Source organism: Melospiza georgiana, chromosome 22 (assembly GCF_028018845.1).
Source record: "Melospiza georgiana isolate bMelGeo1 chromosome 22, bMelGeo1.pri, whole genome shotgun sequence".
Classification (NCBI taxonomy): domain Eukaryota; kingdom Metazoa; phylum Chordata; class Aves; order Passeriformes; family Passerellidae; genus Melospiza; species Melospiza georgiana.
This window is the reverse complement of record NC_080451.1, coordinates 7,510,657-7,524,073: the sequence shown is the minus strand read 5'-3', so window position 1 is coordinate 7,524,073 and position 13,417 is coordinate 7,510,657. Positions and strand designations below refer to the sequence as shown.

Genomic DNA, 13,417 nt, shown 5'->3' with positions numbered 1-13,417 from the left:
TACCTACCTGCAGTGGGACACACACACACTATTGCATTGAACAAAGAGATCATTTAAAAAAAATTTGTTAGATAATTTTAAAAAATATGGTAGATAATTAAAAAAAAAAAATATGGTAGCTTAGTGAATTTGGGTGGTTATCATCTTGAGGCCTAAGTGTGTAAATGCTGTGCAATGCAGGGTTTGTTTTAAGCCATTGCATCCTAAATAGCATCTTTTACTCATGTACCTGTGGCAGATTTCAGTTTGTACCTTCAGGGAAATTCTGTACTGTTTTGTGTCTGGTTTTCAGCAGTAATTATTACACCTGCATGTAAATGATATAAATCCCACCTGAGCAAGGAAAGTGGTGCAAATGCAAAGTGTTTGACTCTGTCCCATGTCTTTGTCTCTAAATTGGAGGGACATGGTTTTGGGGATGGACCCCTGGGTGGATGAAGAACTGGCTGCTTGGCCATGTGCAGAGGGCTGTGGTTCAGTGGTTTATGGTCCCTGTGGAGGCCAGTGATGAGTGGGGTCATAGTGGGGCTGATACTGTTCAACATCTTGGTCAGTGCCACGGTCAGGGGCATTGGGGGCACCCTCAGTGAGTTTGCTGAGAGCACTGAGCTGTGTGGGAGGGAAGGGATGGATCCAGAGGGACCTGCACAGGCTGCAGAGGTGGGACTGAACCTCAGGAACAGAGTAAAGTGCAAGGTCCAACACCTGGGTCTGGGCAATCACACACACAGAGACAGGCTGGGTGGAGAAATGATTGGAAACAGCCTCATGGGGAAAAACTTGGGTCATTGTTGATGAAAAACTCCCCATGAGCTGGCCCTGAGTACTCCCAGCCCAGAAACCAATTGTGTCCTGGGCTGCAGCCAAAGGAGCATGGCCAGGGACAGAGGGGGGAATCCTCACCCTCTACTCTGCTCTTGTCAGTCCTGCACACAGTTCTGGTGTCCCCAACAAGAGAAGGACATGGGACTGTTGGAGCAAGTCCAAAGGATGCTGTGAAGTTGGTAAGAGAGGACTGGAGCACCTCCCCTACAAAGACAGGCTGAGAAAATTGGGGCTGCTCAGCCTGGAGAAGAAAAGGTTGTGTGGAAACCTCACAGCACCTTCCAGTGTGGAGGGTGCTACAGGGAACCTGAGAAGGGACTTTTCCTCCAGAACTGTAGTGATAGGGTGAAGACTAATTGATACAAGTCGAAAGAGGGGGATTTTAGTTTAGATATTAAGAAGAATTTTTTTCTTCTGTGAGGATTATGAGACTGGAATAAGTTACCCAGAGCAGCTGTGGCTGCCCCATCCCTGGAAGTGTTCAAGGCCGGGTTGGACGTGGCCTTGAGCACCCTGGGATAGTGGAAGGTGTCCCTGCCCATGGCAGGGGAGTTGGGGCTCTTCCCCAACTCTTTAAGGTCTCTTCCCATCCTTTACATTCTATGATTCTGTGATTCTGTTTCTGAAGCAGGACCTGTTTTAGTGCAAATGCTGAGTGCTGCAATAATGAACTTCTGTTGGCATGTGTGTTCCAGGCAAACAGATGCAATAGTTGTGCACCAGTGCAGATATTGCATGCTGTAGGTTGAAGTTTGCAGCAAAGCATGTCTTGCATTCTTCAGTGGAAGTGCTTTGTTAGTGTAGCCCTTGCATGTGAAGTGCTGAAGTAAGGAATAGCATGTCTCACTAAGAGCCACCAGCTTATTCAATGTGCATGTTCTCAGTGAGAGATCTGTAATAACAGGTTAATTTTACATTACAGTACTGAAGTGCAACAGAAAACACTTGGAAGTTGCACTGCAAACCATGCATTAATTGATGGTACCTTAATCATAGCTAATCTAAGCTTTAAAATTGTCCATTGCACAGAGACACAACATCTTTTCTAGCACAGCACCAGGGATTCTGGCTCTCCTGCTCCTAAATGGTGCACTAATAGAAATATTAACTAAAACTTCAAGGGAGAGGCTGCTTTTCTGCACCAAGAAAATAAAAGATATACTGGAGATGTGTAACTTGTCATTTGTCACTGTTCTGGCTCACTGTGTCAGCCCTCCTGTGTTTCCTGCAATGAAAAGGGGATCTGGCTGTACCCAGCATGAAGAACCCCAGTGAATTTAGAACTCTTAGAGAACAAACTTGGAGGCTTGTGCTGCCTTCTGTGCAGTGCTGGAGCCTCTTGATGTCTACAGGCTCTTTTAGACCCCAGCCTGTGTAGAGCCAAAATCTTCCTGAAGATTTCTCTGTGAAGCTGTCTTTCCTTCCATACATGATATTATCCAACAGTGGAATTAGGATAATTAACAAAGCTCTAACCTGCATACAGGTTAGTCTGATTTGACCGCTGTTGGCCACATTTCACAAATACTGTGAATGCATTTGAGTGCTAGAGCCTTTGAGTCAGCTAAAACAGAGGTAGAAGCAGCCAGCTCCCTTTTCAATGTGCTTCTGACTAATAGTACATGCAGAAAAACAAATAAATAAAATGGTGAGATGGAGGTGTATTTATAGACATCAATTTATAGCCTTGATTCTATCCTTAATTAGCAGGCTGGTGCAAGAGCCAAAAGATGTGTGGGTGTAAGTCTGTGCACAGTAGCTACAAACTGTCATTGCTGCTGCTCAGCTCTCCTGATGTGATTTTTACTTTTATTTACTTGGGATTTGTTACATTCTTTCACTTCTAGCTGGTTGCCTAACGCAGACTTGCATCTCTGCCACTATTTTTTGTATTATACCTTTGTTACTTGTCCTTTCAAGTTTTTGCAGCATCACATGAGCACTTGAGCCTGTACAGGCTTAGCTAAATCACTTTTTTTTTTTTTTTTTTTTTTTTTTTTTTTTGCTGTAATCTGCTCCTTTTGCAGGGGACTTCCCTTGCAGGAGCAGAGGGCAGACATGTGGAGGCAGGTGGCAAAGGGATCTCAGTGCAGAGGAACTCCCTGCAAGGGGAGGCAGAGCCAGCCCCAAGCACAGCTGGGCAGCACGGGAATGCCTTTGGATTTGTTCTGGCTCCTTGCACAGCACACAGCCAGGTTCTTAGTTTGAGCAGAATTATTCCTGCTGCCCCAGCTCCAGTGCAGAGCTCTGCTCCACTTGATGGGATTGAATTTATTCCCTTCTTTTCACCCTTTAACTCTTTCAGCTCTCAGTGGTGGTTTAGTTCTTGTGTTGATGAGTTAGAGGAGGTGATTATGGATGCATCTGGGAAAGTTCAGGACTGGCCACACATAGGAGGAGTGACTTCCACACTGCAGGTTCATCTCCCTTGGCACACAGCATCCTGCACTGCTGGGACAGCACAAACCATGCTGCCAGCAGCATGATAAACACAGGGCACAGCAGCTGGAGAACTTGAGAAGCAAAGTGCCTTTCTTCACACCCATACCAGTTCTTGTGCTTGTACATAAGCACTTCCTTCTGTGAGTTTCTCTGTACACTCCAGGCTTCCTTTCCAAGCTGGACAGGCTGATTTTCCCCCACTGTGCTGTCACTGAGCACTGTGTGGAGAGAAGGAACAGCACTGAACAAAGGACACCCCTTTGCTGTGAGCAGCTGCAGGGTCAGGCAGGACCAGCAGTCCAGGGAACCCCAAGGCATCATGCTGACACCAGAATTAATCCCAGCACTGGGGAAAAGCACTGGGACCAAGTGTGTCTCTCCAAAGGTGTTTGTTTGGGATCCCCAGTGGCCTTTCTTGCACTTCCCAGCTGTTTGTGGTGTTGGGAAGGTGTTGCCTTCCTCTCGTGTCTCTGGGAGCTGCCTCTTCTGCACGGGAGGTTGGAGTGATGAATCCTTGTGATTGTTCTGTCTGCAAGAGATTTGTAGTAGAAGTGTTACATAGCTCCTCTTTGTTTTTTCAGAGTGAAAGAATTGAAAAAGGCCAAGGAACTTGAAGATACGCAGCAGCATCCCGTAGCAATGTGACATTGCTTTTCAGACTGTTTTCATTTTCTGTTTTTAGCAGAGACATGCAACAACAACAAAAATACCCACTGCAGTTCTGGAAATACCAGCTGCAGGATTTTAACAGTAATGTTTTGGTCATTGCATTTGCACTTTCATGGACAACTTTTAATTTGTTCAGCAAGACATCTTGGAACTCAATCTTCTGTTGGATCGTGGGGAAAACAAGACACCAGGAGGAAATCGTGAGTTGCTTCATTCTCCGAGGAGGAAGGAAGAAGCGATTAATTAATTATCCTTTTCATATAGGGCTGTATTAAACAACATGTGGAACTGTACAAATATTATACCAAAAATATTGTTCAGAAAAGGTGGGAATGCACAAGCAACACAAGAATGCTGTTCCTGCACCTGTCAGTCATCTCCAAGAAACTGAAGCTTTGAGAGTCTCAGTGGAGGGGCTTAGATCAGTACATCTTTATTGGGTCCATGCATCCTCATTTCCTTCGCACTCCTGTCCTTTGTGTTTTATTTAAACCTCTACAGCACACTTAATGCAACTTTTTAAATCTGCAGGTTTTTAATACATCCCGTGGGAACTTACAGGAGGGGTTTGGTGGATGAGAGACACGGGTATTGCATGAGGAATGGAGAGAGCAGCTTAAGCAAGTTTTACACTTTTTTTTGTTTTGTATTTTTACTAGAACCTGCAAACATATCAACTGTCATGTACTTTCTCTCATATTCAGCACTTTATTTTCTAGCCTTACCTTCATGTACTATTGTTTTAATTAAGTTCTCAAATAATTTGTAAAACATGTAGCTTTTTCTCTTGTGTACTTGTCAAACCTGTTGTCATTTTGCAGAGTCACGTACATATGTTGCCTGGACATTTTATGCCACCTAAAGATCAGTGGTGCTGCATTCTGGCCAGTAAATTTCTTATTTTGGCTACTTCATCAAAATCTGGGCAGTTTCTGTATATATAGAAGGTAGAAATGGAAAATGAGAAAAAAATATTTGAAAGGGAATATATTGATTAATTACTAAATATTTTATTCACAAAGGGTCAATAACTTGGCAAGATAAAATTATTATTTGTATAGTTTTGTCTGAATGAACGAGAAGAGTGTGGATGTATTGTTTGTACATATTGTATATATTAAAGAGATATGTGCATGAACTCAAGAAAAAGAAATGAACAAAGCAAAGCATTAGTGGCTATGGTCTGTAAAATGAAACAAAAACTTTATTTCACTATAAGAAACTTTATTTTAAATGTTCTTTAGAAGAACATTTTTGCTAAAGCATGACTAAATGGCAAAAAAGAGCTACTGTATTTAGACTTAGGAAAAAAAAGGCAGAGCAACATTACTTTAAAAAAAAAAAAAAGAAAAAAAGGATATGTTTACATTTGATTTTGGCTACCAGGAGTTTGGTTCAGTTGGGTTTAATTTATGTATTCCTTCCTTCTTTTTTTTTACCCCCGTCTTTTTTTTTTTCTTTTTTTTTTCTTTTTTTTTTTGCCAATGGTGCCAAGTAATGTGAATGCTAATATTGCTTAAGAAAATTAAGTTACTTTTGCAAAGCAGATAATCATAAGAGTACAAAAACCGTATCTAGCTTAACACCATACACTCACTCCAATAAAGAACACTTAGAATGAACATAAAATGAAAAAAAATAAATAAATAGTACGAAAGTAGAAAATATGTTTCACATTTTCATATCTCCTGCTGGAAGTCAGAAAATGTAATAAAAATTGCACAAAAAATTTTAAAAAATTAAGTAAAACTTAAAAAAAAAGATGCAAACTGATCCTGTAGGGGTGTCATGGTATATTGCTATTTCCACATAGTGAGGAGCCAAAGAAATTAGATTTTTTTTAAAAATTGAGCTACTAATTTAAAACTGTCACAGATTCTCAACAATGGGAACCAGTTCTGATCCTCATTACACAGGAATGTAAGGGAAGAAACTCCTGAAGTCCGTGTCATTACTTGTGGGTCACGTACATGTGTCTGAGATCAGAAACTGCTCCTGTCTGTTTGTCTCGCTCGTGGCAGTTTAAAATTTCTGAATGAACTTGTGTAAATTTGAGATTGTTAGTTTTGGAATAGTTGTTCTTGCTTGATCCCGGCCACCAACTGCAATGTTTAAACGCAAGGCTTGTTGTGAAGCCAAAAAATATTCACACATAGGAAGCTTTGAAACTGGTGTCTTTAAAAGAAGAGTAAAAACAAAGATTGTGGCAAAAAAACTGGGGTCAGTGCTCTTGGTGCCTTTTCTATAATTGTACCTGTTTTTAATTACTTCTTTTCACTGCCAGCATTGAATTACAGTAGATGTGCTATAGCTCATTATCAGAATTCTCTTGTACATTTCTGAACTGCTGCTTTATGACCTGATTCAATTTTAAAAAAAAAGGGAAAAAAGCAAAACAAATGGCCTGGTGCTCACACTGTGCCTGTGGGCAGCCTCATGGCCTGATTTACTGTCTGCAATTGGAACCTTAACCATTAAATTCTCCTCTCACGCCAAAACAGAACAGGAGAAGCTGAAGAATCTCCTTTGGAATGAATTGGAAATGCTCTGTATTAGTACTGGAAGAACTCTTGACATTTGGAAACCGAAATATCGCACCCATCAACCAGTAACGTGACAATATAGAATTGATCCGTTCCTAACAAGAGTAGTGACCTCAGTGGAAATGTTTTAACTCCTCGTCTTTACAGAAAACCATTCAGTAATATACAGAGCTATTTCAAATTTACTCTTCCAGATCCATGGGCCTGGTGGTGTATCTACTAACCTAGATCCTGCTTCAGCCAAACGTTTAAGGCTGTGCTGGCTGTGGAGCATGCAGGCAGTGCTGCAGCACAGCTCCAGGACTGCTGGCGTGCTCAGGGCCAGCCCAGCTCCCAAGTGCTTTGTTGTGTCGGGCAGAAACCCTTCAGTGTGTGTCACTGGGCAGGGAGCAGCTCTCCCCCGCAGTGAAGTGATTTCTTCGATCCCTCTCCTTGGTTGTGGAACTTAATTTTCACCTAAGATATAAGTAAGTGCAGCTTTCTAGGAAAATTCGAATTCCCAAGTGCCAGGAGCCAGATCTTCTGTCTTCTGATAATAGAATTGCTCCTTTGTGAAACACATTCGACAGCAGTAATACTGTGTGAAAGAAATACAGAATATAACATGAACCCCCTCTCTGGTTGCACGCTTATGGCAGTTCCACACAATAGCTGGTGCCCAATGGGGGGTCCCCAAGACTTGCATGTAAAACTAGTATAGATGTCTTCTCTTTTGTAAGTTTTATTTTTGTAACTGTGCATGTAAAGCATCACTGAATCAATGGATCTGTTGAAGAACTCAGCTGCTGGAACCATGCAAAATGTTTTGAATTGCCCTTAAAATATGGAAAATGTTTTCTGAATGCTTTATATTCTTTCTGCTGTAAATTAAAAAAGAAAATTTCCCCATACAAAGTGTGCGCCTTCTTCTGAACACATCTCTTCCATCCTGCTTTGAGAACAAAGTATTGCTTTAGTCACTCTAAGGAACCACAAAAAAAAAAAAAGTTTGTGCTCTGCAGGACCTTGTAAGAATATTGCATCTGATTTCTTTGGGGTTATGATGTGACAGTCCACAGCTTTCCTGCGAGCAGGTGCAGCCCAGAGTTTTGTTTGCAGTTTCTCTTCAGTGGGCAATCACTTCCAGGGTTTTTTGTGAGAAACCCTAAAGAGCTGGTAGCAAAATGCTTAATCCTGTTAAGCAGAGCCAAACGGCAGAATTCAAGAGGGCTGCTGATGCAGAAACCCGAGAGGCCACGTTTAATGATACAATTAACTGAGACGCAATAACTATTGCACTAATCAAATATGTTACTTATGTTATTTAAGAACATAAGTAACTTATATGTTACTTATGTTATTTAAGAACTGGCCCTCGACAGCAAAACTTGTACCAGACTACATGGCCAGCACGGCAGGCAAACCTGAAAGCAGGTTCAATAAATTAATCTGGTCTATCAGGGACCGTGTTAGTACCATTATGAGCAAGCTCTTCCAAAACCCAGCTCCACAACTGAATTCGAGACTTCAATAAGAGAGTTTCTTCTTGACTGCAGAGAAAGTTTAATTAGGTTTCTCTTTTAGAATAAATCAGCATTTAATTCTCCAAATTGCTCGCATTTTTCCATCTCACATGGCTGTTAATTGCTGGGTTATTTACCATCCAGGCAGGCTGACCCGGTCCTGAAGGAAGGCACCTCCTCCCTTATCCCCGGGGCGTGGCGGGAGAGAACTGAAGACCAAACATGAGGGGGAAAAATGCCCGGGGTGAGATAAAGTTTAACGAGGGGGAAAAAGAACAGATAACTCAAAACGCGTGAGGCAAAGGCCGGCAGTGCCTCCCTCCCAGCGGAGGCCGGTGTTCCCTGGCGGAGCGGCCCCGGGGCTCCTACGGGAGCAGCACCGAGCCCGGCGTGTGACCGGGGCTGCTCCGGGCACCCACAGCACCGAGCCCGGCGTGTGACCGGCCCTGCTCCGGGCACCGACAGCACCGGGCCCGGCGTGTGACCGGGGCTGCTCCGGGCACCGACAGCACCGAGCGGCTCCGGGCCCGCCGGGACCGGGCAGCGAGAGCGGGGATCCCGCCGGGCGGCCCTGGAGCCGGGGCGGGGACAGGGACAGGGACAAGGACACCCCCGGCCCCCCTCGTGCGGTGCACGGACACGAGTGGCAACACCGCGGAATGCGCGTGGCTGTGGCTGTGTGTCCGTGTGTGTCCGTGAGTCCGTGTCCCTGTCACTGTGTGGCTGTGTCTCCATGTCTGTCTGTGTCTCCATGTCCGAGTCCGTATGTCCGTGTCTGTCCATCCCCGTGTCCGTGCCCGGCCGCTCTCTCCGTTCCCGTTCCCGTTCCCGTCACCGTCCGGAGCGGGCAGGGCCGGCACAGCGCCCCCCAGCGGCCGCAGCGCGGCCTGCGGGGACCCGGCCATGGCCCCGCCCCAGGCCCCGCCCCCGAGCACCGCCCCGCCCTCCGCCCTGACCGCGCCCCGCCCCGCCCTCGCCCATTGCTCCGAGCTCGCCCCGGGCCCGGCCCTCTCCCATCGCTCCGACCTCGCCCATCGTCCCGGTCCCGGTCCCGGTCCCAATCCCGCCGTGAGCCCGCTCCGATCTCGGCCCTCGCCCATCGTCCCGGTCCCAATCCCGCCCCGAGCCCGCCCCGGGCCCGCCCCGTGACTCGTCAGCGCGGGGCGCCGCGCGCAGTTCCCGCTGGACCCGCCCGGGCGCTGCCGCCGCGGCCCCGTTCTCGTCCCTCCGCCAGGATGTGAGTGCGGGGCGAGCGGGGGATCTGGGGAGCGGGCGGGCCCGGGCCGGCGGGAGCAGGGGGTTCCGGGAGGGGCGGACACGGCGGAGGCGAGGCCCGGCCCGGCCCGGCCGTGCTTGGGCCGCCCCGCCTGAGGCGCCGCTCGGGCCGGGAGCGGGGCGCTGGCCCGGGCTGCGCAGGCCCGGCCGTCCCGCGGCCCCGGGCGCGTCTGAGGGCAGGGCCCGCCCTGCCGGGACAGCGCCCGCCGGGCACCGGGCGTTGCTGTGTTTGGGAGCTCGCAGGAAGCGCTGTCATTTCCGAGCCTGCTCACCTGGGACCGGCGCTGAAGCGGCACCGGAGGGTGGCACCGAACAGTGACAGGGTCGGTCCGAGCTTTGCCCTGGCTCCCGCCTTGTGCCTGTGCTCATTACGGGCGAGATAAAGCCAATGTGCAAATGTGTAAATACAGGAAACAGTCGGACTTGGCTGTTTGGAGTGCCAGGATAAACTAAACAAGATTCTGATGTAAAAGAACTAAGAATATGGGAAAGGAAATTGAGTGCAGATAGTTTTAGAGATACGCATTAAAAACCTGGCCAGGTGGTGAAAAGGTAATGAGGAGTATGTACAGAAGCTCTTGCATCCATTATAAAGATGGTAAAAAGAACTCTGTTAAATTAAAAGCTGACTGAAGTTACATTTTGTATTTTCCAAATACTGTTTCCTTTTGGTGCTTTCTCTTGCTCCCTATCAACCATTTCAAGAGAATAGAAAAGCATCGGTGGAAAATCACGTAGTTATAATAAGTATTAAGTTTTTGTATTTAATTTTTCGTAAACTACTATTGCTTGAAACTTAGTACTTGTGTTCATTTGGGAAAGAGAGAACACCCTGAGCCCTCACTGCTCACTCTTTGAGGCCTCTGGAGTGTTGTTGGAGCTGTCCCTGCCTCATTGCAAAGCCGCTGCTGCCTCTTAGCACAGCAGGCAATTTGTTGGCAAGATCTTTGGGATGCTGCACAACTTGCACCCACTGTCAGCTGTTAAAACACCATTTTTCCAGTAATAAACTGCCCTGTGTTTATTACAAGGGTACAAGTTCCCAGTTTTCAGGACTGTCAGGTGTGTAATGATGCCTTTCTTTACTGCAGGTCGGCCAATGTCCCTGGGAGCTCAAACATGGCTGCTGGCAGCAATCGCCGGCTGCAGCAAACCCAGCACCAAGTGGATGAGGTAAAGTCTGCTCTGGTAGTGGTGTCAGCCTCTTCCTGAAGGAAACATGTGCAATTAAAAGGGTTGTTTTTTTCCAAAACAGTTTTCCCTTCATTATATGAAGGGGAAGCACAGAGAGGTTCCCAGTGTGCAAACATTAGCAGCAGTCTTGGTGCTTGAGGAGTTGGCATAAGTAAAGACAAAAACCTTTGTTTACAGAGAACAAGCGTTTTTTTTTTCATTAGCAGCTATGAGAGCTGGCTACCAATGTGATTTTTGTGGAATCCAAAAGCCAGGCTGGCTGGCAAGTATTTCTTGGCGTGGTTTGCTATCATGTTTATTTTCCTCAACTCCTTCTGAGGCAAGTCAGGAAGTCTTTCCCAGGTTTGAAGACATGCCAGCACTGCTGATTGTGGAAACCCAGAGCACTGGGAATATTTCTGTGTCTGCTCTGGGGTGCCCTGACCCCCAGGGCAGCTCTGACTCTGACCCTCATTCATGGAGAAAGTTTCCCAGACTTCAAGATAGGCTGGAACCCACAAAAGTGTGAAATAGATTACAGTGCAGGTGTATCACTTGGTGAGAAATTGAGGTTTTGGGATTTTTAGTGTGTTGTGGATGGCAGCAGGATGGAGGGCACAGGGTCTTGAGTTTCTTCTTCATGCTTCTTCTTCCTTTTTCTCCATGGGTTTGGGTGGCATTTTGTAATTGGGCAGAAAAGTCTGCATTGCAGCTCTGTGGGATCAGTTATTGGGTTAAAAGGGGAAATAATCCAGGTGTCAGCTCTTAATTGGACAGTTTAGTCTGAAGCCCTTGTACCAAGAGATTGTTGGCCATTTTGTGCCTTCTAATGAAAAGCTGCAGAACTCACAGCAGTGAGACTGTTTCACTGATAAGAAACAATAAACACCTGAGTGTGAACGTGAACTACTGTCTCAGTGCCTTCAATCCAGACCCAGAGAAACCATACCACAACTGACTTTATAAAGTAGGCATTCAGGGCTTCTAGCCACAGGTGGATCTCGTAGTTTTCTTTAACCTTGTGGCTGCGTATACTAAAAGATAATAGCTCCTGCTTCTGAGAAAACACTGAGTGCCTTGCGGAGCTGTCTGTGGCTGTGCTGCACTGTGCAGTCTCTCACTGCAAGCCCTGCACTGCTGCAGGTTGTTGACATCATGAGGGTGAACGTGGACAAGGTCCTGGAGCGGGATCAGAAGCTGTCGGAGCTGGATGACCGCGCTGATGCCCTGCAGGCAGGAGCCTCCCAGTTCGAGACCAGCGCGGCCAAGCTGAAGAGGAAGTACTGGTGGAAGAACTGCAAGGTAACCCTGGCCTGTGAGCCTGCACTGTGCCTGGAGCACTCCACAGTTTGTGTCTCTCAAGGCAGAAAGTGTTTAGCCGGTGTTTTGTAAGTCACAGCATCTAGTTTTTAAAGCATGGCATTAAATTAACAAACAGTGTGTTACTGGCTGTGCTGCCCTAGGCGGGGTCTTGTCTGGTAATGGCCAGAGGGGAAGCATGTCAGTAATCTTGAGAAACAAGAAGAAAAGGTTAAAAATGCATAGCTTGAATTAATGTGTGGGGAAGTGTTAGAAAGTATTAGAAGAAGCTCACTCAGACTCCTGTACTTGTAGCTGTGGCCAAAGGTTGGAATCATCTTTGGTGAGTAACACAACAGCTTGTGCATTTATTGGGACAGGCTTTTTGTGGAGAAACCCTTATTGCTCTGTGTGCCTGTGTGCATGGCCTGCCACCTCCGAGTGCTGGTAGTGGATTGAGCTTGCTGACTGGAGAACCTTTGCTTGCCACTTGAGATCTGACAGAGAGTGCTGAAAGTCCCTTGCAGGGGCTGATTTCCTGTTCCCTGAGGGGCACTTGGTGCTGTTGCATGGTGTGGAGTAAGTGTTGTATCTCTTATTTTTTACAGATGTGGGCAATATTGATAGGTGTTGTTGTCATTATCATCATCATCATTATTGGTAAGTTTGACCAAAATGGGGATTTCTCCTGGGTTTGGAATGGATAGTGTTAATTTGCTGAGTGGTACAGTGTAGGCAAAGGGAGGATACTCAGATGGAAATATATCCAAAGTGAATTTGAAATAGCAGTGATGGATTTAACAGCAGTTGCATGCAGTGAGTGGCACGCTGTGATAATGTGGGAGCTCCAGTGCTGGAATCTCAACCAGGAGTGAGGGTGACAAAGGTGAAAGTGAAAACAGGAAGGGCTTGGAAACCAGGAACAGACCTGGGTTTATTTTACAGCTGCGGAAGTGTAACATGAGATTCCACACTCTGTCCTTGTCTGAGAGCTCTTATCATCTGCCTTGGCTCCCTGCTTTGTTGTGGCAGTTACGAGTGCACTGCTGTACCAGGGAGCCTTTGGGCAGAGGTTTGGCTGCTGGGTGAAATGAGACTAAAGGTGGGTTAGGATAGAGAGCCAGGGATGGAATGGTTCAGTCTTTGAGTCTTCATGTAATTGCCAAGGGTTTAAAGGGAAGACAAAGTTTTCAAGTTTGTGCTGTAACAGTAACAAACACAGCAGTAACCACTGAAATCAGAGACATAGTCCTGGTGTGCAAGCACAAGGGAAAAAACTAAGAAAACCAACATGGGCAAATTCTTAGATTTAAGAGGGATTTATCTTTATTATCTTAAATTCTTAAAAGGCAGGATTGTTATGGCAAGGAGCTGAAGGACATCATCCAACCTCTTTCTTCTCTTTGTAGTCTGGAGTGTGTATTCATGAATTACAAGAAGAAACTCAATTCAACTGAAGGTGCCTTTGGGAATCTACTTCAGCCTCTCCACTTCAAACCTGCTGCCTTCTCAGCCCGTTTACTGCTGTTTAAAGCAAACCTATTTTGATTACCGAGACGTTAACTAACCTTACTGGTGGCCTTAAGACACTCCTGTCATTAATTACTAACCAGCACAGCTCACGGTGCCTCCACGGGCCGGGCCCCGCCCCTCGGCCCCGCCCCTCGCTCCGACCACGCCCAGGGGCGG

General features: G+C 46.4%; 2 protein-coding genes across 11 annotated transcripts in view; both read left to right on the top strand.

Moving 5' to 3' along the window:
• CAMTA1 (calmodulin binding transcription activator 1) overlaps nt 1-7,373 on the top strand; it is a 241,455-nt gene extending 234,082 nt beyond the window's left edge. For all 10 annotated transcript variants that reach the window (XM_058039298.1, XM_058039297.1, XM_058039300.1 and 7 more), the window contains one exon: nt 3,849-7,373. In XM_058039298.1, coding sequence (XP_057895281.1) covers nt 3,849-3,912 — 64 coding nt within the window. In that variant the 3' untranslated portion in view covers nt 3,913-7,373. The remainder of the gene's footprint in view (nt 1-3,848) is intronic.
• A 1,756-nt stretch (nt 7,374-9,129) lies between these two features.
• Nucleotides 9,130-13,300, top strand: VAMP3 (vesicle associated membrane protein 3). The gene is made up of 5 exons (XM_058039373.1): nt 9,130-9,218; nt 10,348-10,429; nt 11,573-11,731; nt 12,337-12,388; nt 13,138-13,300. Coding segments are annotated over exons 1-5 (315 nt in total). The 5' UTR covers nt 9,130-9,216; the 3' UTR covers nt 13,158-13,300.
• Nucleotides 13,301-13,417: the final 117 nt, after the last annotated feature.